The 12,027-nt window shown below is 42.7% G+C and overlaps 1 protein-coding gene across 3 annotated transcripts in view; it reads right to left on the minus strand.

Moving 5' to 3' along the window:
* The window catches only part of Adarb2 (adenosine deaminase RNA specific B2), a 550,519-nt gene that overhangs the window by 27,442 nt on the left and 511,050 nt on the right, over positions 1-12,027 (minus strand). For all 3 annotated transcript variants that reach the window (XM_039095307.2, NM_133302.2, XM_017600442.3), the window contains 1 exon segment: positions 1,203-1,384. In XM_039095307.2, coding sequence (XP_038951235.1) covers positions 1,203-1,384 — 182 coding nt within the window.

Consider the following 12,027-nt stretch of genomic DNA (forward strand, 5'->3'; position numbering starts at 1 on the left):
AGCAGTTTCTCAAGAGAATTCTCCCGAAGCACACGGGGAACTCGCCTAAAGATCTAGAGTTTCCCACCAGGTTCTCATTATAAGGCTAAGGGGACATGATTAAAAGTCACACGCTTCTTCTTTCTGCTCTGGTTAGCTCTCACAAGGCTGGAAGTTTATGATTAATACAGAAGGCTGGTCCCAGTATATAAATATCACTTTACCCAACCTGTGAAGATTTCTCATTGGCTCCTTTCTGTGCGACACAAAAGTTCACACCTTCCAGTGTTTCCAAAGCTATGTGACCTACGAGCCTTGTAACCAGCTATTGCCAGGTGGGTTGGCATGTCTGGGCTCCCTAAAGGTACCTAGGCTCTGTGGGAAGGTTTTGCTTAGGGTTTGTGTCTCAGATATGGGACCAGCCAGGTCCTTCAACAGAGGGTGTCCTAGGTCCTGCAGACACACTGCAGGTGACCTGGGGCTGACACTTTTCTTCTCTCTCTCTCTCTCTCTCTCTCTCTCTCTCTCTCTCTCTCTCTCTCTCTCTCTCGTGTGTGTGTGTGTGTGTGTGTGTGTGTGTGTGTGTGTGTGTGTTACAGTGTGAGTATGGAAGTCAGATGACAAACTTTAGTGTCAGTCCCTGCTGTTTTGTACCTTGTATGAGGCTGGTCTCTTGTTTCCACAGCATATATACATTAGGCTAATTGACCAGTGAGCTTCTGGGGAATCCTGCTGTCTCTGGTTTCCATCATCCCCAACGAGTGCTGGGTTGTACACTATGACCACATTCAGTACATTCGGTTTTTAACCTGAGTTCTGAGGGTTTGAACTCGTGTTCTCACATACCAGGGGTTTCTAAGACAGGTGCTGGGGCCCTCTTAAACTTTATTCCGTTAGTAGGGTTTGTAATTCACCATATGTCACTCCAGTGAAAGCAACATACAGATGTGTGATGTGTTAGGTCCCACATGAAATCATGCTAAACTGTTGTTTATTACTGGATATGCTGTGATCTTCACACACACACACACACACACACACACACACACACACGCATGCACACACACTATGGGTCCACTTTAAGTTTTTTTTTTTTCACTGTTGTTACTTTACTCATTAAGTTTGAAATCATTGGCAAAGTGAGTGCAGCTAAGAAAGAGTTGCGACCCTGGGGCCTGTGTTCAGCAGTCTGAAGACAAGGAGGTGGGGTGCAGGTCTCTTACCACTAAGGAGAGGCCTGTTTTGTCGGTATGAGGCAGGCAGTTGGCCGATGCCCTCCATCCTGTGGCTCATGACCCGTGCAAGGTGGCCCGTGTGATGCAGGCTTCCCACAATGATGCTATGGAGGTACACAGGCTCGATGAAGTGACAGAGGAGAGCGCCTTGTAGTCCCAGCACATTCCAGCTAGAAGGAAAAGCAAGGGTGAAGTCAGTGGGATTCCTGCGCCTGCTGGAGGGGGCGGGGTGCATGCTGGCAGTTCCCGGGACACTCAGGGAGCTGGACTTGTAAGAGATGTGAGTAAGAGACTTGAGGGAGAGATGCCATTTTCTCCTTCGGCTGTCTGCTCTTTGACGTGTCCCCCTTTTCAGCCTGGGGAGGAATGGGTTGGGAACTTCTCAGATGCAAGCCATCAGGGTGGCCACGGGTGAGTCTGCTAGACTCTAAGGACCTGGGACTGAACTCTGGCAGTGTCTCTTGCGTTCATTAAGATCAACTTTCTTTTCTGGGAAACCAAGTTGTTAGAGAGACAGAGCACTAGTCTCCCAGAGACTTAAAAACCAAACTCTTTAAAAGAAGTGAATCTGGATTTTTTTCTTCTTATATTCCACCTGGGAAAGGTGCAGAAATTGAATTTGCTGATTTCCATTTGGAGAAAAGCGCTGTCTTCAACCCCCTTTGTCCTTAGTACTCGAAATGACCTACTGTATTGAAATTAAAGGACATTAATAAATGACCTTGTTTTGGTCTGGGGATGGTGTTTTATTTTAAAAAGCCTAGATGAGAGATGATTGACAAGGGCTCTCTCTTTGAAATAAATATATCTCTGGATGAATGTTCTTACTTCTTTAAGCAGAGATGACAGAAGTACTGTGATAAGTTTTCCCCCCTCCAACCTAAATTCTGGGTAGAAAGTTCCGTGTATCCACTACTCAATGTGGTTTCCACCCTAATGTGTTTAGAATGCAGCCACTATTGGAGGGAGGCATTATGTAGCTAATTTCTTACATCATTGTTCTTTTTCATTAATTAACATTTCTCCACTGTTGGAGCAATTATTGTGGGGCCTCCATGCTGTACATCTCTTTTGATGATTAATAAGGAGTCATTATATCTCTCTTCCCGAAGCAGTCAATTAACACAGAATTCTTTCCATTAATTACCGAATGCGTCCCTACCTGGAGAGCAATCTGCTCCGAGAACCGGTGACACCGATTGCTCTAAAAAGTTCTCTTTAAATTTTATTCCAAAAACACAAGCAATTTAGCCAGCGATATTAATCTGCCTCAGAAGCATCGTGGTGAATGAGAAACATCTTTTAATCTCATGCAAGAAAAGGCAGCCATCTGGCTGGCAAGGATTTCAGGGAGCCACTCTCCCAGTCTCCCTCTGTAAATGCAGGTCATTAAAGTAATGTGTTCATCTACATAAAACTCAAATGGAATATAAAAGGTAATATTTATATACAAACAATTTAGTCCCACGATTTAAACAGTCATTGGTTTTATGAAACATTTACTTTAGGCTATCAGATTTGCATAACTTCATTTAAAAATACTGTGGTCAGTTTCTAGAAGTCATATTAGTCTTCTCAGCAAAGAAAGGGCTGTCTTCAGATACATGCACTTTATCCAACTGTAAATATCAGAATGGGATGAGAGAAAGGGCATGTCTGGGAGAAGCACACGTTCTCCCTCATTCCTGATGCCTTTTGGCTGTAATGTTCCTGCTTCAAGCTGAATTTTCACTAAAATAAGACACACCCACCATGGTTCCTCTAATGGCCCCACTCTTCACTGATGAGTTACAGAATGCCTATAAAACACAGGAGAGGAGTCTACTAATAATATCTGAAATCTTCTTGGGAGCAACAGTGTTGGTGGTTTTGAGTTGTACTTGAGGAATTTGGTTAATTCTCTTGTCTTATGACAATGTATTATTTATCTATTTTATTAATTTTTAAATACAATGTCATGTGTCCCCCTCTCTCCTCCTAGATTCTCTCTATATCCACCCAACCTCATGTTCTTTCCATCAAACATAAAGCACACACACACACACACACACACACACACACACACCCAGAAAACTAAAATCAAAACAAACAAAAAGATAAATGAGATAAAACCCAAGAAGCTAAGAAGAGATATAATAAGACAGGTCGTTGGTGCTTACCACCAAACTGAGGGCCTGAGTTTAATCCCTGGAACCCAAATGTTAGAAAGAAAGTTGTCCTCTGACCTCCGTATGTGCAGTATAGAATGTGATTATCTCCCAATTAAATAAAAATGTAGTAAATAATTTCTTTTTAAAGGTGAGAATGCCAAGAATGGTTGCATATTCTTGTAGACCCCGTACTTGAGAAACAGAGGCAGGAGAATTGTGAGTTGGAGGCCAGCCCAGGCAAGACTCTGCTTGATACAAAAAAAAAAAAGCTCCTCTCCAACAAACAAATACACAAATAAACAGAATAGAACAGAATTGCTACAGTGTAGTGTTTTAGACATATTCTCTTCAAATTCAGAGATGGTAAAAGAGTATGCCAACGAAAGGTTTGTTCAGAAGGATGCTCAGAGTCTGTCAAGAGGTAACTATACAAAGCAGAGGGCTTGAGGTTACAGATGGCAAGAGTGGAGCTTGTAATCTCAGACTGTTGATAAAATGTAGAAATTTCCTATCCATTAAAAGCAGAATAATACACAAATCTCCACTGATAACAATGCATCTTCTTCAAAGAAGCTAAGCCTATGACAATAAAATTGGAATTCCCTAGATGGGATATAATAATTCCTGAGACCATCAAAGTATTGGCTTTGAACAAAACTTGTGGAACACATTTGAGTGGTTCTGATTCCACTGGATTGTCGAAAGACAAATAACTTCTATATTTGGTTCCTCCTAATAACCTTTACAATAAAAAGAAAAATCAACCCCCTCTTTGCCTGATATAGAAGTTTAAACGAATTCAGCCAACGCGATCAATAAAACCAAATGTCTCTCTGAATATGAACTGGAGAATCCTCAGCACTCAGGATTGAATGGAAAAATACCTCTCCTTTTGTTCAAATAGCTGATATGCCTGTAATGTTGACAGAGACAGAAATCCTATGCCTAGTTTTCAATATAGATAATCCCTAGATAAATATATATTTTTGTCTGTTTGTCAATCACAGAAATACCACAGGTAAGTGAAGGAGAGATTTCAGAAAAGGTTGCCTTTCTTTAGCCAAGAGATGTCATCTGCTTGCTGAATTTGAACCGTGACCTCCAAGTTTGGGAGAAAATGATGCTGGGCCTGTGCATGAGGCCCTTCAAGGTGTGCCCTGGAGTTTGGACAGAGAGCATCCATTGGTGTTGTGTATTTTGAATATTTTCTCTTTCCGCCTGTTCTTTATACCATCTTGATGTGGTCCTGGGAAAAGGTACAGCTCTTTAGAATTTAAATATGTATGAGTTACTAAATGAATTAGTTCCAGAGATATGCACTTCTACTTTTGTGAGTCTGTTTTCTGAAAAAAAACACCACAGCAATTACAAACTTTTCTCATGTTCTGTCTGAAGCCAGCAAGAGTCACACGGAGGGACAAAGAAGTCACAGTCTGTAGATACTCAGGGGCTATGGTGGAACCATAGTCTTCAACTTAGCCCACATGCTGGATCGATTCAAGAAAATATATGGTATGCACTCGCTGATAAGTGGATATTACCCCCAAAACTCAGAATACTCAAGATACAACTCACAGAACACATAAAGCTCAAGAAGAAGGAAGACCAAAATGTGGATGCTTCAGTCCTTCTCAGAAGGGAGAACAAAAATACTTACGGGAGAAAATACAGAGACAAAGTTTGGAGCAGAGACTGAAGGAAAGGCCATTCATAGAATACCCCATCTGTGATCCATCCCATATACAGACACCAAACCCAGAAACTAATGCAGATGCCAAGAAGTGCATGCTGACAGGAGCCTGACATAGCTGTCTCCTGAGAGGCTCTGCCAGAGCCTGACAAATACAGAGGTGGATGCTCACAGCCAACCATTGGACTGAGAATGGGGTCCCCAGTGGAGGAGTTAAAGAAAGAACTGAAGGAGCTGAAGGGGTTTGCAATCCCTTAAGAAGAATAACAATATCAACCAACCAGAGCTCCCAGGGACTAAATCACTATCCAAAGAGTACATGGACAAACCCATGGCTCCAGTTGCATATGTAGCAGAGGATGGCCTTGCCAGGCTTCAATGAGAGGAGAGGCCCTTGGTCCTATCAAGGCTTGATACCCCTTGTAGGGGAATGTCAGGGCAGAGAGTCGAGAGGGGGTGGGTGGGTGGGGGAGCACCATCATAGAAGCAGTGAGAGGGGGGTGGAATAGCAGGTTTCTGGAGGGGAAACTGGGAAAGCAGATAACATTTGAAATGTAAATAAAAAATATTCAATAAAAGAAAAAAAAAAGAACATTCTGGTTCATGTCCTAGTTTGCTTTCTACTGTTGTGATAAAAAAAAAAAAAAAAAAAAACAATGATCAAAAGCAACTTGGCAAGGAAAGCAGTTTTTCATCTTACAACCCCAAGTTATACTACATCTCTGAGGGAAGCCAGGGTAGGGACTCCAGGCAGGAGTCCGGAGACAGGACCTGAAGCAGAGGATGTGGAGGAATGCAGCTCCTCATGGCTGGCTCAGTTACTTTGCTTATAGCACCCAGGGCCACCTGTCCAGGAATGGTGCTATTACCCACAGTAGGGTGAGAACTCTCCTATCAATCATTAATCAAGAAAACGCCCCACAGACACACCTCTAGGCCAGTCTGACACGGAAAATTCCTTAATTGAGGTTTCTTTTTCCAGCTGACTCTACTTTGTTAAGTACTCATAAACTATCCAGCACAGTCCCCAAATGTATTATCTGATTGGTTGGGGCGAGTCTGGGCGGTCCTGTTTTTGTTTGTTTACTTGTTTTGTTTGTTTTTGGCCACGTTATTCCAAGGTCATTCAGTGCTGAAGCTTTAGTATTTGAGTAGTTGATGGAAATTTTGGAGTAAAAAATGTCAGATAAAATACACATCCAGACGCTGCTCACTTGGCCATCCTGGACCACTTTTTGCTGCTTTGAGCATATGGCTGCTCAGTGGTCCTCCCAGTGTGGCACCTGAGTGACACAGGCAGGGATGGGCCCTTGACTGAAGCACATACTCTCAGGCCCCATGGCAGTCCTGCCAAATCAGAACCTCTGGGGAGAAGTCTAGCAGTTGCATTTTAACAGGACTTCCAGGTGATTGCGTTGCTGGTAAAGGTCAAAGGCCATTGGAACATGGCCGTACTAATGCTGTTCTGCCTTCCAATCCACTGAGAGACCACAGAAAATCAATTTCACATCTGTCTGGGAGGTAATAACTGTTTCCTCCACACATTTCCTTTGTGTCACACCACTTTCCCTCCACGTTTATGAAGACAGGTAATAATACAAACCAGAGTCACTCGGCCAACCCATTCCTAGTTGATTAACCGTGTTCCACTTTTTTTTTAATAGGTGAAGAAGAGTGATAACCCTTTGAGTGAATAGCAGGACTTGTAGGAGCTCATCCCAGGGGTATGCGTCAGTAAAGTAGGGTGTATGCATCAGGCTAGTCTTTACAGATTTGCCATAAACAGGAAGCAAACTAAAGAAGACAGAAGAAGACTGGAAGCAATTATGCTACCATTTAGTACAGACCCGACCTAATAAATCACAGTATATTCACAGAAAGTAAAATCACACTGCTTGCCTTATTGTCTGTGGTACATATCACTATGTCCCTAGCAAGGGCTGCTCTAGAGTACCTCCCCTGCTCTCTGGCTTTGTCTGTGTACCTCCTCCCATGCGAATTCCCGACATCCAACAGTCTGCCTGCACAACCACTCTCCCCAGACATTCATTAGGACACCTAGGACTGTTTCAGATTATGCTGTCTCTCTCTCGTTTTCTTTCCATATACTCACTGATCTAGATAGCCATGTTTCTTCTGCAGAACTAGATTCTTAGACCTCTGCTGTTTCCATACCTCTGAGCAGAGTCTGGGAGCCATGCAGCGACCTGTACCTCTGTGGGTACTAATCTGGTCATTCTGGCCACCTCAGCGGGTGTTTGCACTAGTAACAGGTGCCACACCATCTTTGACTTGTTGCGGTTGCTTCTGTATCTGATAAGTATCATCCACTTGATCATTCTGTTTCCATCGTGAGAGATTGTACAAGACTTTCTTAAAGGCTGTTATAAAAATCGCCAGAGCTCCAGGTGAAATAATAGTAGAAAGTCTTTGGAGGTGAGCAGAGTTGTGAATGAGGTTAGTCTCAACCTTTTGGGATATTGATGCAGGGCTACCATGAGCTCTAGGCCAACTGGGCTACCTAGAAAGTTCCATGGCCACCCTAGACTACATAGGAAAACCCTGTCTCAAAAAGGATGTGGGAAAGGCTAGGAGTGTGACTCCATGATGGGGTACATGTTTTGTATGCATGGAGCCCTAGACTGAATCCCCAGTACTACGCTCCCCACAAGAAAAAAAAAAAGAGATGAGAAAATAGTACATCATCCTCTTTTGACGTCTATGGAATTTGTAATGTGCTACAGCTGAGGAGTCTGCTGACAAATTAAGAAGGAAGGATGTCAGAACTTTCCTTTAGGGTCCTAGGTGCAGAGAAGAAGGAGCAGCTTGGAGAGAATGTGGAATAACAGGTCTTTGCTTGGAGGGCGAGCATTCCTTTCACAGTCAGAATCTAAGAAGCTGGGTGTCTGCTTCTTCAGAAAGCAAGCAATCGGTTTTTGAAAAATTCTTCTTCTTCTTCTTCTTCTTCTTCTTCTTCTTCTTCTTCTTCTTCTTCTTCTTCTTCTTCTTCTTCTTCTTCTTCTTCCTCCTCTTCTTCTTCCTCCCCCTCCTCCTCCTCTTCCTCTTCTTCCCCCTCCCTTCCTCCTCCTCTTCCTCCTCTTCCTCCTCCTCTTCCTCCTCCTCTTCCTCCTCATTCTCCTTCTCCTCTTAGTCCTCCTCCTTTTCCCCTCCTCCCTCTCCCTCTTCTTCTTTTTCTTCTTTTTCTTTCTTTCTTTTTTTTTTTCGGAGCTGGGAACCGAACCCAGGGCCTTGCGCTTGCTAGGCAAGCGCTCTACCACTGAGCTAAATCCCCAACCCCCTTTTTCTTCTTTTTATTCACACATATATTTATTTCATATATTCTATATCTTTGTTTCTTCTTCTTCTAATGGAGAAAGTTTTAATTCCTTTATTTAAAGAGATGTTGTGATCAATAATCAGGTCCAGGTACTTAAAATCAGAAGCCATATCTAAAGGGACATTAGTTCCAGAAGATTTAGATTTGCATATGCTATTCAACTTCTGCTTTGGTTTCCCCAGTCTTTAAGGAGCCTTTTGCCTGTGAGAAGGCTGCTCAGAGTGTGAAAACAGACCATGTATATAGGGATGTGGCCATGGTTACAGCTACCATCACCTGTTCCTCTATCCAAGGGCTATTGTTGGTTGGTGATGTGCTACTCAGCTTTAACTTTGTGGTTCTGAAGGTCAATTTTCACCGATGAGGTAAAATGGCCCACTTTCTGTAGGTTCACTCAGTTTTTAAGGGTGCTGTTAGAGCTGGGATTTTAGGAACATACTTTTCTGTAATTTTTATCTGGCTTCATGGTTTTCCAGAGTTAAGCTACATAAGTAACTTTTCTCGTGATGTATTGCTTTCCTAAGACATCTATAACACACGGCCTCTTCAATATGGCCCCAAACAGCAGAAACACACCTTTTATGATTCTGGAGATGAGGGGTCTGAAGTCAAGCTGTCAACCTGCCTGGCTGTACTTCCCCTGGAGGCTCTGGGGAGGATCCACCCCCACAATTCCAGCTGCTGGTTACAGTTCTTGATACTTTTGGGTTGTGCCCACATCCCTCCAAACTCTCTGCCTTTTGCCATGTGCATGTTCGTGTGCCTATCTCCATACTTTCTCTGCCTCTCCTTTACAAGGACATATGTGGTTGCCTCCAGAAGCCATCTGAGGTAGGGTACATGCCACCATGAATTCTGCCATATGAAGTTGGAGTCATAGGTTCTGGGAAGACAAGTATCTTTAGAACTGCCTATTCAGTTACCTACATCCCAGGGAATTCCATTTTGTCCTTTGTCCTTTTTTTGAGAAGCCACCATTTACCCCTCCAGTACAGGTCCTACATAGGGAAGCTGAGATCTAGAACAAAGTGTCTGCACGTAGGGTTCTTTGGGAGCACTCCTCATACTAGCAACAACCTGGAGACACTGCAGGCATCCAGCAACAGGGATGGAAGCAGCTGACCACCTAACTACTAGCAGTTAATACGCTCACGTTAAAGTGCTGGTTATTTTAACAGGAGCCCTGGCTATAGTTTTGAGCAACAGTTTGTAAGCCAATTTCTACACATTAAAAAAAATCTTAGCTGTAGAAAAAAATGTGAATTAAAAAAAAAGATTAACAGGAATATAGAAATAGTGACAATTGGGATACTAGCTGACATTTCTTTATATTTTCCTAATATTTCTTTATGGTATTTCTCTTTACTTGAGACAGATGTTCACTCCATAGTCCTAGATGGCTTTGAACTTCATATATAGCCTAGGATTGTCTCAAACTTATGGTAATCCTCCTGTCTCGTACTGTAGAGAAATGAGGATTCAAAGCATATGTATATGCCATGGTACGTTCTTAATTGAGTCATCCTCTTTTACCTTGGAGATTTTAAAAGTTCATTATTACTATGATGATGATGATGATGATGATGATGATGCTGGGGATAGGACCTGAAGCTTGAATATCAGGCAAGTACTCTTTTTTTTTTTTTTATTAACTTGAGTATTTCTTATATACATTTCGAGTGTTATTCCCTTTCCCGGTTTCCGGGCAAACATCCCCCTCCCCCCTCCCCTTCCTTATGGGTGTTCCCCTCCCAACCCTCCCCCCATTGCCGCCCTCCCCCCATAGACTAGTTCACTGGGGGTTCAGTCTTAGCAGGACCCAGGGCTTCCCCTTCCACTGGTGCTCTTACTAGGATATTCATTGCGAAGCTCTGGTTGCTTGGCATTGTTGTACTTTTGGGGTCTCGAGCCCCTTCAAGCTCTTCCAGTTCTTTCTCTGATTCCTTCAACAGGGGACCTATTCTCAGTTCAGTGGTTTGCTGCTGGCATTCGCCTCTGTATTTGCTGTATTCTGGCTGTGTGTCTCAGGAGCGATCTACATCCGGCTCCTGTCGGTCTGCACTTCTTTGCTTCATCCATCTTGTCTAATTGGGTGGCTGTATATGTATGGGCCACATGTGGGGCAGGCTCTGAATGGGTGTTCCTTCAGTCTCTGTTTTAATCTTTGCCTCTCCCTTCCCTGCCAAGGGTATTCTTTTTCCTCATTTAAAGAAGGAGTGAAGCATTCACATTTTGATCATCCGTCTTGAGTTTCGTTTGTTCTAGGGATCTAGGGTAATTCAAGAATTAACAAAATCAGGCAAGTACTCTTATCACTGAGCTAGAATCCTAGCCCTTGATTCCATGGAACGGGGTCTCCCTAGATAGCTTGAGATGGCCTTGATCGAGATCATCTTGGCCCAGCTTTCCATTACAGGGACACTTAGGCTGAGATTTAGTCCAGTTTTTGTGAGATTCTGTCACTCATAAGGGAGGTAGTTCTTCCTACACAGGGCTTGTGAATCGCCTCCAGGGTTTTAGCTTAATTTTCTTTTATTTTGATTTCTTTACGTTTTTATGTATATGCGTCTATGTGTACGTTTCTATGTGGGCGAGTGAGTGTGTGCATGTGCACAAAAGCTGCATTGAAGAAAAAGTATAGTGGTAATGTACTGTTATAAAAGAGAAATCCATTCATTGGATATTGCTTAGAGGAACATTAAGGTCTCATAAAAACAATCATGATATGGGTCATCAAGGGGTTTTGTTGGTGTTCCCGTGAGGGTCTCATCTCTTGATAAGGAATTAGAACTATCAGGGTGTAGTCCACAATGAGAGCTACTACTGTCTACCTTGGGCTTTAGCTATCCATGTTCAAACGGAAGGAAGGACAGAGTGCTGGGAAGGATGGAGTTCTATTGAGAGTCCCGATATCTAGGCAGAAGGAAGAATACTTTCCAACATTAGCTGGCAAGTAACTATTGGTAAAGGTTTTCTGCGCAGTGCTATTTTACAGCTCATGATAACACACCACAGAAATTCCAAGCTTTCTGAATCATTTTCTTGTTTTTCCATAAAACCGATCTTACCACTGGCACTGTAAAATGAAATCAATTTTTACTCATAAGATTTTGTACCCAGAAGAATGGCTGTTGTTACTTAGCAATACCATCATGTAGGTGCCATTGATCACAAACAGAGAAGCCCATGTAATATTTTGATCCGCAAGTGGAAAATGATATAGCTGTGCTAATTGTTTGGATTCCTTACATACGTCAGGCTCCAGTTCATTTTGTTTCAGTATCTCAGGGAATTTGCAAAGAGAACCAGATTTGTCTAGTGGGTGTGCTCCCTCCACCTTAATTAAAAACACCATTTTATCGATTTGTTTTCATCTTAACATGTGAAATAAGGAGTGAGAAGAAGTCATCTGGACTCATTTTTTTGTAGTGCTCAAACAGAACTGCATTTACTGAGAGAGACAGGCAGTTCTAAGCTACAAAATATGCAGGGTTGGGGTCCAAGCATCATGGGATATAAGACTTATTTTCTTGAAAAGAAAAAGCAGTAGGTTCATTTGATATTAAATACCTCCCTAAAACCTATGGGCAGCACAAATAACTTCTTAGCTTTGGTGGGAAGACTGCAATCTTTAAA

The sequence above is a fragment of the Rattus norvegicus genome, chromosome 17, assembly GCF_036323735.1.
Source record: "Rattus norvegicus strain BN/NHsdMcwi chromosome 17, GRCr8, whole genome shotgun sequence".
NCBI lineage: Eukaryota > Metazoa > Chordata > Mammalia > Rodentia > Muridae > Rattus > Rattus norvegicus.